Below are 12,089 nucleotides of genomic sequence, written 5' to 3' on the forward strand. Positions count from 1 at the left end.
GGCTCCATTAATCTTGGTAGAACCCCCTCATGTCCCCTTTCCACGCTCACTCTGTGACACACTAACATACAAGCATAGACACAGTATGCGCGCGCAGCTTTGCACAAGTGCAATGAGACAAACCGCCCGAAACACCAAGTAAGTGACCACATTTCTCTGGCCTGAAGAGGCCGTCGAGCCACCTGCATGCTGCACTTTCAGGACACGCTTGTGCTTGTGAGAGGGAGCGTGAGTTTGGATGGATTGTTTGTACTGTGCTTGTTTACTTCATCAGCCAAGATCACACCAGAGCCATAATTACATTTCACACGGGTCCTCTCTTTTCAGCTAAGTATCATTCAGCTTTGTCTGCAGTGTCTCCAAACAATAGCCATTAACTAGTCCTTTTGTGTCTGCGTGTGTGTGTTTGTGTGATGAGTGTCCCCTGCATTTGCGATTCATAGGTGCATGTATTTGCCTGTTTTTCAGGATGTTTCTATGCACACAGAATTTGTTCTGGGGCCAAATAAAGACTGATTTTATTCACTCACTGTCGCCTGCCCGAGCGCTCACTGTATTGCAGATACGTTGAGCTGCCAATGGCCTGCTAATGATGTTGACCTTTTAAATTTCATATTCACATGTAGCTTCAAGAGAGAGGAGGGTGGAAACAGGCACACACACACACACGTGTTACTCGTACGTGCACACACACCCACACATCCACCTCCAATAACTGTAATGACACTGACCTTTTTATTTGTGATGATGTGTAGGCAATGTTTATTTGTGTGTGTGTGTGTGTGTGTGTGGTGGTGGTGGTGGTGGTGGTGGGGGCCTTCCTGTTGATTGGCTCCCTGCTGCCCACAAGCAACCCCACCATCACACACACACATACACAATGTGGGGAGGGGGCAGCTCGTCTTTTATTGAGGTGACTCTCAACACCCAGCTCCCATCAACAGACACGGCAATCACAACACAATACACCTGTTAGCTGCATCAGCCGTGCCCTGTGATTGGGACACAAGTGGGAGGAAGGAGGGAAAAGGATATTAGGGTGGTTTGTGTACACACACACACACACACACACATACATACACACACAGCTTTTAGAGGGACACAGTAACATTACCAGGAACAAAACCAAAAATCATTCCTGTGTTTATTAGGAAAATGAAAATCTCAAGGAAACTGCTCAACACCCATTTTAATTCAGCCACAATAGGCCTGTTCACAGTAAAAGAAATAATCTAAACAGTTTCCCATTTAGTCCAAATGTTTTCTGGAGCCCTCCACTACATTATCTGTCATGAAATGGATTGTGCCTAAGCATCTTAGTGACAATTTTACAGCTGTTAAGACTTATCAAGGAATGAGGCACTTCAGTAAAACAAAAAAATATACCACTCTTACTTGCAGTAGTTTTGGCTGTACTTGAAATGAGTCCTTCCAATCTCTTTTTCCTCCACTACCAGAAGTTGTAATCACAAAGACAGCGTGGTGGTTTCCAGAGGTTATTTGATTTTATGTTCTCATCTTGGCCTTACTTGAACTAAAATGATGTGCAATATCTCAAACTGCTCAGATTCACTCTCAATCCCCTCAAAAGGTCAAGAAGAGGTTGTAGGATGAAAGAATACGTTTCCCAGCTTTTCATGGCTCACTCTCTTGGTCGCTCTGTCCTAATACTCTTTTCCCAAAATGATGATTGAAGGAAGTTGCAGTCACGAATCCTCCAGGACTTTAAATATGTCTTTTTATTTTTGATTACAGCCTTAATCTATACAGAGAGGTTGGCTGGTCTGCTCTGTAAAAGGATCACTGTCCAGTTTCAGATGTTTTTAGATATACAGATCTATATTCATGTCTGGCATTGGAATAATAGTCATATATACTCTACTATGTGTCACACACTACAATATGTAATAGTCTTTTTTGATAAGCTATTTTCTCTGGTACTCGAAGAAGTCACTTTTTTTTATTTTTCTGCTGCATCGACTCAAACACAGAGAAATTCTATGTCTGTTTTTTGAGTCTCGCTCACCTCAAAACCTTATTTCTGTGCTGCCTCCTTCCTCATCGCTCGAGGTGTTAACAATCCCCACCACCCACCTTCGCCTGGTTATCTCACACCAAACACATGTACTCCTGAGGCTCGTGCCCAGCTGCTCTGAGCCTCCAACCTGCCTCCACCATGGAGATGTTCCTTTCTCACAAATGTGACACAGCTGTGCTTTGTTTATGCTGTTTATATACTTCAATCAATGTAATAGCTATATATTTTGTGTATAATATATATGCGTGCTTGCTTGTCTCTCTGTGTAGTGACAGAGAGCGCATTTAAATGAGTGAAGAAAAAAAGTCTGAGCAGCTACAGCCTAAGGTAGCACAGGTTCACATCATGCAGCGCTACCACTGACAGAGTCTCTGTGTGTAACAAGACATAATCTTTGCCTTTGGAGTGAGTGAGTTAGAGGGAGAGAAGTTGAAATGTCAGCTCTACCGCAAACATGCCCGTTGGTTTGAAGGAAAAGACGGTTTTGGCTGTTGGCGCCTGATAAAAGTTACAGCTTGAATTTTTAGAGGCAAGTTAGTCGCCCTGAATTTGCAAATGACAGTTGCTGTGAGCACACGCATTGTCTTGTGCGTATGTATGTCCCCGCACATGTGTGTGTGTGTGCATGTGTGCCAATACAATGGCTCCAGATGGGCCTAATGGGGCCGAGAAAGGAACATTCACCCCCTACAGAATGCATTAAGCTACATTATAGTTTTTCTTTCATTCTCTCATCCAAACTTTGATTCACACACACGCTGCAGAAGTCAATGTTACAGTTTTGAGTGTAGAAACACCAAGAGGATCCTGGGATGAACAGTAGAAATGAGTTTTGGGTCATTATGAGGAATTGAATGGTGAATCTGAATGCTGGGGTGATTTCTAGAATTAGATTATGCAGAAGCTCCACAATTCACTCTGCATTTGCGTCTGTGTGTGGGTGTAAATAGGGTGGGTATGGAAGCCCGTCTGTAATCAGCCAAGTGTGATATTGCACCTCATCTCTCAATTAGAACACTTACAGACACTGGATTAAGCTTCTGCGCTGGAAGTGATGATGGTGGAGGTGAAAGAGAAGATGTGTTCCTTTAATAACTCAGTTTAGTCCACCCCCAGAGCAGAGTACTTGTATTTATTTCATAGTAACATGTTTCTTATGTAACACGGCTAAATCCATTTGTACATCATTATTTTCTTCCACTTCTATCAGCAGAAAATGGATCATTAAACGATAGCCAGCAAATCTGCATACCTTTTTTTTAAACCCAAAAACATGCATTAAATGATGAGCTTGTTATGCCTTTACAGGTTATAATATACACTGCAATCCATCAGAGGGATGATTACTTGTACTTGATTAGAGGTGACAGCTCTTGATTGGTGACTTCCAGCTCATATAGGAAGAGCTGATTTGCATTGATGTGTGTCTTTTTGTCCAATAGAGAACATAAATCTGCATGCAAATAAATTACAGGAGTTAAGAAGTCCTTAAAATATTTATTCCAGTTCTTGAAAGCAGTATATTCAGCTAATTAAAAGCAAAATAAGGAACTGGTTATTTTGGAGATTATTCAGAATTTTACTGAATGAATTCCCATGAGGGGCAAAGGGGCCACTTTTGTATGTGGCTCCTTTTCTAGTGACATTATGCACACTTGAGAAGACAAAAGGCGCACTGCCCAGTTGTCAGAGCTTAAACAAACTTGAATGCAAACCACTCGCACGCGCGCACACACGTATGAAGAAGTGTGTGTTTTGGTTGAGCTGGCACAAGCATGAGGGCCATCCGGTGTGTGTCAGGGGAGTCTTCGAAGTGTGGCTCTACGCTGACTTTGATGAATGATCTGTCAAGACAATGTCCCACTCATGCCCAGCTCTCCTTTACCCAGGAGAGGGACAGCACATGTGTGTGTGGGAAAAGAGGAGGGGGGAGACAGAGGTTATCTTTGTGTGTGTTCTTGTTGATGCGTGGGTGTGTGCAGCTGTGTATGAGCGCTGCTGAGTGTGTATTATTTTGGCAACCCTTGATCACACATGTGAATGGCAGAGGCAGAGGCATTACACGAGTCAGCGATTTGGGGTCAGGGCGTGAACGAAATGGCAGAGGGCATGGGGGTTAAACACTCTGACCCCCTCGCAACAACCTTGAGGGGCATCCTGCCATTTTAATGGGGAAATCCATGATCCGTTTCCGATTCAAACCTGAGGCCCTTGGATCCCCCCTCCACTTCCACATCTCAGAAAACACACTACAGAAACCTTACGTAGTCTAAGTGACGCTGAGTGAATAAAATACACTTCCTCTTTTCATCTTCCTTTGTCTACCTCAGGATGACACTTCGCATTTAGCCGACAGAATGCAGCCACATGGAGGAGTTAAGCGATTACATCCCCGCACTCTTACTGTATGAATATCATTCCCTTCCGCCAAAGGAAGTAACTACTTTTAACGGTGGCTCAGGGTGGTTTCTGTAGTGATGACTGCGCATTAACAGCTTTTTCTGCTGAGGCGCCAGTCTGAGTGCTAGCTCTGCCTTGTTGCTGTCATTAAACCACTATGGCCGTGGCCTTCATTTCACTCTTAACGACAGCAGTTTACCCCAGCAAATTCTGCGATCCATTTGCAAGACCCAAGTCTAATTGTCCTTGATGACTATGCTTTTACGTAGTAATGATGTAAAAGAGTGGAAGCAAAGTGCAACCAAGCTCAGTTTCAGGGGTAATACAACACTGTGAAGTAGAATTGCAAGAGAAATATGGGTGTTTTTCTCATGTTGACTTTTAAACGTGAAACATTAGAGGGAGAGAAGGATGGAGTAAGATAGACATAGAAAGAGATGCCTCCATGGTGCATGTTGCCTCCTATGTAACAGTCAAGTAAGATAGAGGAGACGTAGCAGAACACGTTCTCTCTACCACTCTCTCTCACTCTCTCTCTCAGCCCTCCCTTTCTCAATCTGTCCCTTGATTACTTTTTAATGATTTCTGCTGCCTAAGACAAATGGCTGTGTTAAATGAGCAGAATTAGACAAGGGAGCCGGGCGCAAGAGCATTTGTTAGAGCAGGAGTAATGGATCAGGCATCCATTGTTTACTCTTCTCCATTCACTGACTTGGCCTGCTATCGAGCTCTCTGTCGTCAAAGTGGAGACAGCGAGAATGAAGGGGACACTGTTATGATTCTGAGTACACTTCAACTTTTTGACAATGGCATGTTGTTATTCTCTCTAAATTTAAGAATCTTCCTATTCTTTTTCTTACTGGATTTTCTTGAATTCTGTTTACTGGAAAGTAAAATCTCTCATATTTCCCCACATTTTAAATAATGAATCAAATTTTTTAATGTGTTAAAAACCAGCTGCTGCTTATACTAAAGCAGCTACAGTATTTAGTACATCCTGAAAATATGGGAATCCACACTTCTGCACTTTTGTATTAATTCATTATTGCTTAATAAAACAGAATTGAAGGTATCAGCTGTTTATGTATTCTACATTTACCCTTTTCTTATGAATGGCATTTACTTTGTAAATGCAGTTCTTGCTGCAGTAATAGTTCTTGCAGTTGCAGCAGTTCAATTTCCCCAAAAGCATTGTTGCTGTGAATGTATTAAATCAATCCACTTTGATTTATCTAAATAATCTAATTTTTGAAAAGTCAAATGGGTCATAAAAACTCCAGTACCCTAATGCACTCCATTTATATGGACTGGCTGTCTAAGAGAGAGTCAGTCATGCACTCTGCTGAAGTTTCCCCGAGCCACCCACTGAATCCCTTGCAGCCTCAGCAGTGCTGACTCTACTACCTGACCTCCCTGGAGGAGACAAGTGAAAAAGAGAATTTCCCTTCAGGGATCACAAAAGTAGCATATTATTATCAGTGCATTATCACCGTAGTCAGGGTAACAGAAATCGGTGGCAATGTCATTGCCACTTCTTTTTTTTTTTATTACTGTGTTATATAAAGTGGTTTACAATACCACCAGCCTACACTAAAGTGTAGGTAGCTGCTGCCTGAGCTACACTAACAGCTAGCCCTCCTGTAGGGTCTGTGTATTTCTTTCTATCCTGGCAAGCTGACAGGGAGTCAGGCATGGACACTAAAGGGTGCTCCCTTGGCAGAGACGAGGCCTTGGTTAGCACTCCATGGGCATGGGCACTGCTATGGATCATTACTTCCCTCAGTGGAGTGGCTGCTGTTTGTGCTTGTGTGTGTGTGTGTGTGTGTGTGTGTGTGTGTGTGTGTGTGCTTGCCTGCTTGTGACAGAATGGGTGAGGGGGAAACTGAAAAAGAGAAAAAGCTATTAATATTAATATCATTCTATCACATCAGGGGTCCCTCCATATTTTTTGAAGATCAATTACAGTCGCTACTGCCCCCTACAGTCTTTGCAGCCACTTTGGCAGCTAGCTACTGGCCTTGAATATAATGGACCTATTTTAAAAATGTATTATTAATGATAAAATAATAGAGATAATACTCATCCCTATAGCACACAGGCTTGTACATATTAAGTCTCTTGGATTCAGGCTTTTAATTGATATCATATCTGATATGGGTAATTCATAACCATTTCTTCTCAAGTAGACAATGTGATTGTCTATATTTTCTGCCTGGTTTTGGCAGGCAGCACTAAAAAGCATGGAGCAGTACCTTCTACCTACTCCAGCAGTTGTTTGCATCTACTGCAGGTCATTTCTGTTTTATTCATCCTCGACAAAGCTATTAACTTTTCCATTTCACTCTTCAACAATGGGACATATTAAGTTTACACAGGCAGAATAGTGAGCTGAATAGTAATAATCTATGAATGATGAATAGAAATCATATGTTTCCCTGTTTGTATATCTTTTTATGGTTACTCCACAGCAGACACTGTACTGCTTTTGTAGTTGCAGTAAGTCTCAGTATGTGCATCAGGGCTATTGCCAGACTAATAGCAAGTTATCACTATTATTGGAGATGTAGGATAGATTGGTTAAGTGCTAGGAGCAGGCAAACTGGAACATACTGAGTTGTAATCTCATTTAACAGCTCTTGAATTGCTCAAAGGTGTGTGTTTTGAAAAGTTTGCTCTCCGTGTGTATGTGTGAGTGTGTCTGGTGGATATGAAGCCGATCTGCTGTTCCCGGGCCAGCTATTAGTCACGCAGGAGTGGCTAATCTGTAATGGCTGCTGTCACAGCCCTGCCGTGGCTCCTGGTGATGGGTGCGCTGTGACAAATGCACACACACTCAGTTTCCAGCCCGAGAACACACACACAACACAGAAGTTCAAAAACACACACCAATATGTGTGTGCCCATGCTGATTCACTTACATACAAAGAATCATCCATTCCACCAGTACAGTGTTACGACTCTCGACAAGCTCTCCAGCACCAGTCATCAGTCCAGCCGCAGGTGACAGATAGATAAGTGAACTTAGAGCCATCCTATTACACTGGCACTACAGCAGACTGGATCTGACCTGACACTTGCATAAAAACCAGTCCCCTTTTATTTTCCCATGTGTCTTTGTCTGTTTTTCTCTTCTTACAGTTGAAAGCCAAACCAAACCAAACACTGATTTCTCTGCTCCTCTTTCTGCCTCTAGAGCACGGTGGTCGTAGAGAAATCTATCCAGGATCTAATGAGCCTAATGCAGGACCTGAGTGCCTATTCCAACCAGTTCCTCGAAATGGTCTGTGACAGGCTCAAGGAGTACAAGGAAATCTGCAACACGGCCTACAGGTAAAAGAAGGGAGAGACAAGCTCACCTGCTATAGGAGCTGGAATGATGAGGGATGGCAGGATGACATCCACTTAAAATGTTTTTCTTGTTTTATTTGAATTCTAGTTGTCTGTGTTGAGTATGATTTATGATAAGTGGGCTCTTAAAACCTGCTAAACCCAACAAAACAACATTACGAAAAACATCTGTGATTACATTTTAGAAACTGTAAGTGTTGCTCTCATCTCATGCAGAGAGTGAGCAAGGTTTCAGTATCTTCTTGGCTTTTGAATAGTAAACTGTTGTAGGAATAAATCAAGGTTAGGATAAATGCAAAGCTGATATGGAAGCTTTCCTCAGTGAAACCTTGGCAGACTCTTGGTTAGTCATCTCACATAAGCTGAAGTTTATACAACCAACGAAAAACAGAAAATAAAATCATGGGGAAAATGCTAGTGTGCATTTTTACGAAGGGCTCGCAGCACAGAATATTTAGTTTTTATAGCGGAATGGGGTTTGATTGTTGTTCTAACTGCTTTCCACACACCTGCAATCACACACACACACACCACACACACGCACACACACATTGGTGTTATGAAAGGCCATCCATCTGTGCTCCCCTGCGACCATGTAACACCTGGCCAGGTAAAGGGAGGGCTACAGAATATAGAAAGGGGGATAAGAGAGGGAGTGATGAACAGGCCAGGAGACACAGGAAAGGACTGACAGACTGCTGGGAGTCCATCTGGACTCTGCCACAGGTCAGCCTCAGTCTCACCGGGGCCTCCAGGTGATAAAGACAAGCCCAACAGAGACTGCCAAAGTGGATATGCATGGTTGTGTTTGTGTGTGCGGTGTTGCGTGTCTGTGTTGCTGTTTGCATTTACATTCTCTCTCTCTGTGTCTCTCTCAACCGCCCTTCTTCCTTTTGTGTGTGTGTGGATGTGATACCCTGCAGTGCTTGTATCTCCTGTGCGAGGTATTAGTGTAATATTAATGGGTGAACCGAGCAGCTTCTCCAGCCCAGACACGACCAAACAAAGCAAATACATATTGGCAGTCTGCCCCAATTAGTCTTAATGCCAAATAAGAGCTGCTGTAATTTTATTCTATATGTCAGTACAAAATTACCTGACTGTTAATGCCACTACTCTGTCAGTTTGAATATGCAGTCAACTAATTTTTAGCTATACTTGCTGCATTGCTCTTGGGCACTGGTAGTCTGTCAGTCAACCTTTTCAAGTGGAATATTTTAACAACTATTAGATGGATTGCCATAAAATGTGGCACAGCCGTTCTTGGTCTGTAGAGGATTAATGCTATAAACTTTGGTTATCCCCTAACTTTTCGTCTAGCGCCACCAGCAGGTAAGAATAACCATTCCTTCATCACCTCAGTTCCTGACAGGATAACCTTAAAATTAAAGAATTAATTCACCTCAGCCTCAGTCATGTATTAATAACAATGCTAACATACAATGCTATCAAGCTATATTAGCATGCTAAAATGCCACGTGCATGATATTAACAACTAACGGTACATTTTAGCTTGGTATCATGCTAAGATTAGCACAAATAAAAGTTGTTTATTCTTATTTTGTCTGTTAATACAACAACAGACAAATATGTCATGTTTTATAATGTCATGTCTGAGTTTGTGTGTCTGTGTGTTCTCAGGGGTATAGTCCAGTGTGAGGAGAAGCTGACCATCAGTGCTTCCTGGTCTAAAGATGAGGACATCAGTCGTTTGCTCCAGTCACTCCCCAACTGGGCAAATATGGCCCAACCCAGACAGACCAGACAGAAGAGAGAGGATGAGGAAGACTTCACCAGGTACACGCACAAATGTACACAGAGAACATACTGTATGTACTTGGTCATGCAAATGTACATATGGCCATGCATGTGCACATTTACAGTTCTGCCATAAAGAACCTATACTCAAACAAGTAGGGCAACAGGAACATACAGCACACACAGAGGTAAACACACACAATCACTCTTGAGCAATCACGCAAATAATCCCTCCCTCCCGTCTTCGCTCCTTTATTCACATATTATTGAACCCTCTCTTGTTGACTAAGATGCACCCATAAAAGAAGTCATGATTGCTCTTTTAAACACCCTCTATCTGAGGGAAGTGAGGAAACGAGGGCAGAACAAAATAGGAAAATATAAGGAGAGCAGTCAGAGGCAGGAAAAGGGGGGGGTCAGTCTTATCGAAATTGCCTTTGAATGTGCACACTCTTCAGGGAACGCTGAAGCTCATCGGAGCGGAATAGTAAAGTAAATAAATAAATTGGTTATGTGGCCAAAGAAAGTCAATCTGTTGTGTGTACTCTCTCCCTCTCTCAGATACACACACACACACACTGTGAGAGCACAGAGATAGCAAGAGGGAGACCATAAGGCTGTTTGATTTGAGAGCTGTAGATGTTTTCATCACTATGAAAGCGGGATTAACTTCTGCACGACTGGCAACCAAGTGCTTTAATAAAGCCTCATTAATAAGCTGCACATGCCTATGTGAGAGTGAGAGACTATGTGCTTGTGTATCCGGTGTTCATTTTACCCATCTGTTGTTCAAAGGATCTTGATCTTGTGGGCATCCCAGTGACTCTGGAGGCCAGTCCACATGCCATGTGTTTGCAGCACTGTGGTGTCGAGATTCAGTTAGCCAACTTCCAACTCCCTCTCTCTTTCTTAGCAGTCTCCAAAGTTAATTATCCACCCAAAACCACACGTGATTGTTAATATAATGCAGAAGAGGTTTTGATCTTTTTGTCTTTGTTTTTCCACCCTGTAAATCTCTGCCTTCTGTTTGTTTTCTATTTCTAAATATTCTCCATCACCTGCTGTTTTTCTCTCCAACAGACTGTTGAGTTGCTCCTTTTAAAGTGACTCAGTGTGCCTCTCTCTCTCAACACCATGTCCAACTTTCTTATGTTGTTATCCTCCACTCATCTCTCTGTTTATCTAGCTATCAACCCTGTTTATAGTCCCCTTTTCCTGTTTAACCATTTTGGACATTCACACATCTCTGCAAAGGTCAAGGCCCTTATTTAATCCCACATCAGGAAGCCATTGTGCACATAAGCATGAGATTGCCATAAAATTAGAATCCTCCTCAAATAAAAATGCTCACACAGACACACTCATACATTTGTACATCTATTCCATTCAGCAGTCCATTATGTTTTAACTTTTGGAAATTGACTTCCATTATAGCATTTATGTAAGCCACACACTGCCCCTGCAGACCGGGCATTTTGAGTCCAACCAGCAAACCAATAATTTCCTTCTAACTTAATACTGTAGACTGATTATGGGCTCTTTCATAGTCGTTCCTCGTACGTCATTATATGTATATTCGTCCCTATGCTGTTTTCATTTTTATTAAAAGGTGTTTACTGGTTGAGTGTTGTTCAGTGGTGTTTTTCTTTGCCAGCAAGCATATTGTGTCTGTCCCTCTAACTGCACAAACTCTGACATCCCTCACAGAGCGGCCTTTGCTAAGGAGTCAGAGGTGCTGACAGGGAACCTGGGAGACAAGTTAATCCCCCAGAATGAGATCCTTCGTGACGTCAGTGACCTGAAGGCTCTTGCCAACCTTCATGAGAGCATGGAGTGGCTTGCTGGTCGCCTCAAGACATTCTTTGCCAACCTGCCTCATGCCTCCAGTAAGTAAGGAAAAGTGTCACATGGGATGTGGACGTGTGTGCATCACGCTCAACAGTACCGGGTGCTATTGTAGCAAATGCTTAATGTTAATGAAAAACATGACGTCTTCACCTCATCTTCCTCTCTCCCAGAAACATATTTGAGGTCTCATACTTTGTTTCATGATCAGGTGCTCATCTGTCTCATATTTATGCATATATGCAAAGCTAGATGATAGATACAAAGTGATTGATAGTCCGTATGCTGGTATTTTTCACATATCTAACTGCATTCTCTGAAACTTACCAAAAACAAAGCTCCTACTAACTGGATATCTCTAAAGGTATTATTCTGTTGATGGGATTAAATTAAACAAAACATGGTAATATTTTTGACACAAACATTGACATATGCGGTGCATTTTGCACCTACAACCGTTACACCGTCGCCAACGCAGACATCTGTTGCTGTTTATTCTGCATAATGAAAAACCTTACATTGTCTTTGACACATGAATTCTGCTTCTGCAATGGTTGCACTGCACCAAAAATCAGATTATTCTGTTCTGTCATTTTCTTTCCCCGGCTTCTTGTTTTTCCGGTTTGGCACAGACAGAAGTGTCTTCACGGCTGCCAAATACGACAGTGTTTAAGAAAATCCAGAGTGTACATTCATGGAA

General features: G+C 42.4%; 1 protein-coding gene across 2 annotated transcripts in view; it reads left to right on the top strand.

The window, feature by feature from the left end:
* The window catches only part of exoc4 (exocyst complex component 4), a 104,566-nt gene that overhangs the window by 69,837 nt on the left and 22,640 nt on the right, over positions 1–12,089 (top strand). For both annotated transcript variants that reach the window (XM_018671012.2, XM_051077538.1), the window contains exons 14-16: positions 7,632–7,768; positions 9,428–9,583; positions 11,252–11,430. In XM_018671012.2, the coding sequence (XP_018526528.1) occupies positions 7,632–7,768; positions 9,428–9,583; positions 11,252–11,430 (472 nt within the window). The remainder of the gene's footprint in view (positions 1–7,631; positions 7,769–9,427; positions 9,584–11,251; positions 11,431–12,089) is intronic.

This window comes from Lates calcarifer, linkage group LG18, assembly GCF_001640805.2.
Source record: "Lates calcarifer isolate ASB-BC8 linkage group LG18, TLL_Latcal_v3, whole genome shotgun sequence".
NCBI lineage: Eukaryota > Metazoa > Chordata > Actinopteri > Centropomidae > Lates > Lates calcarifer.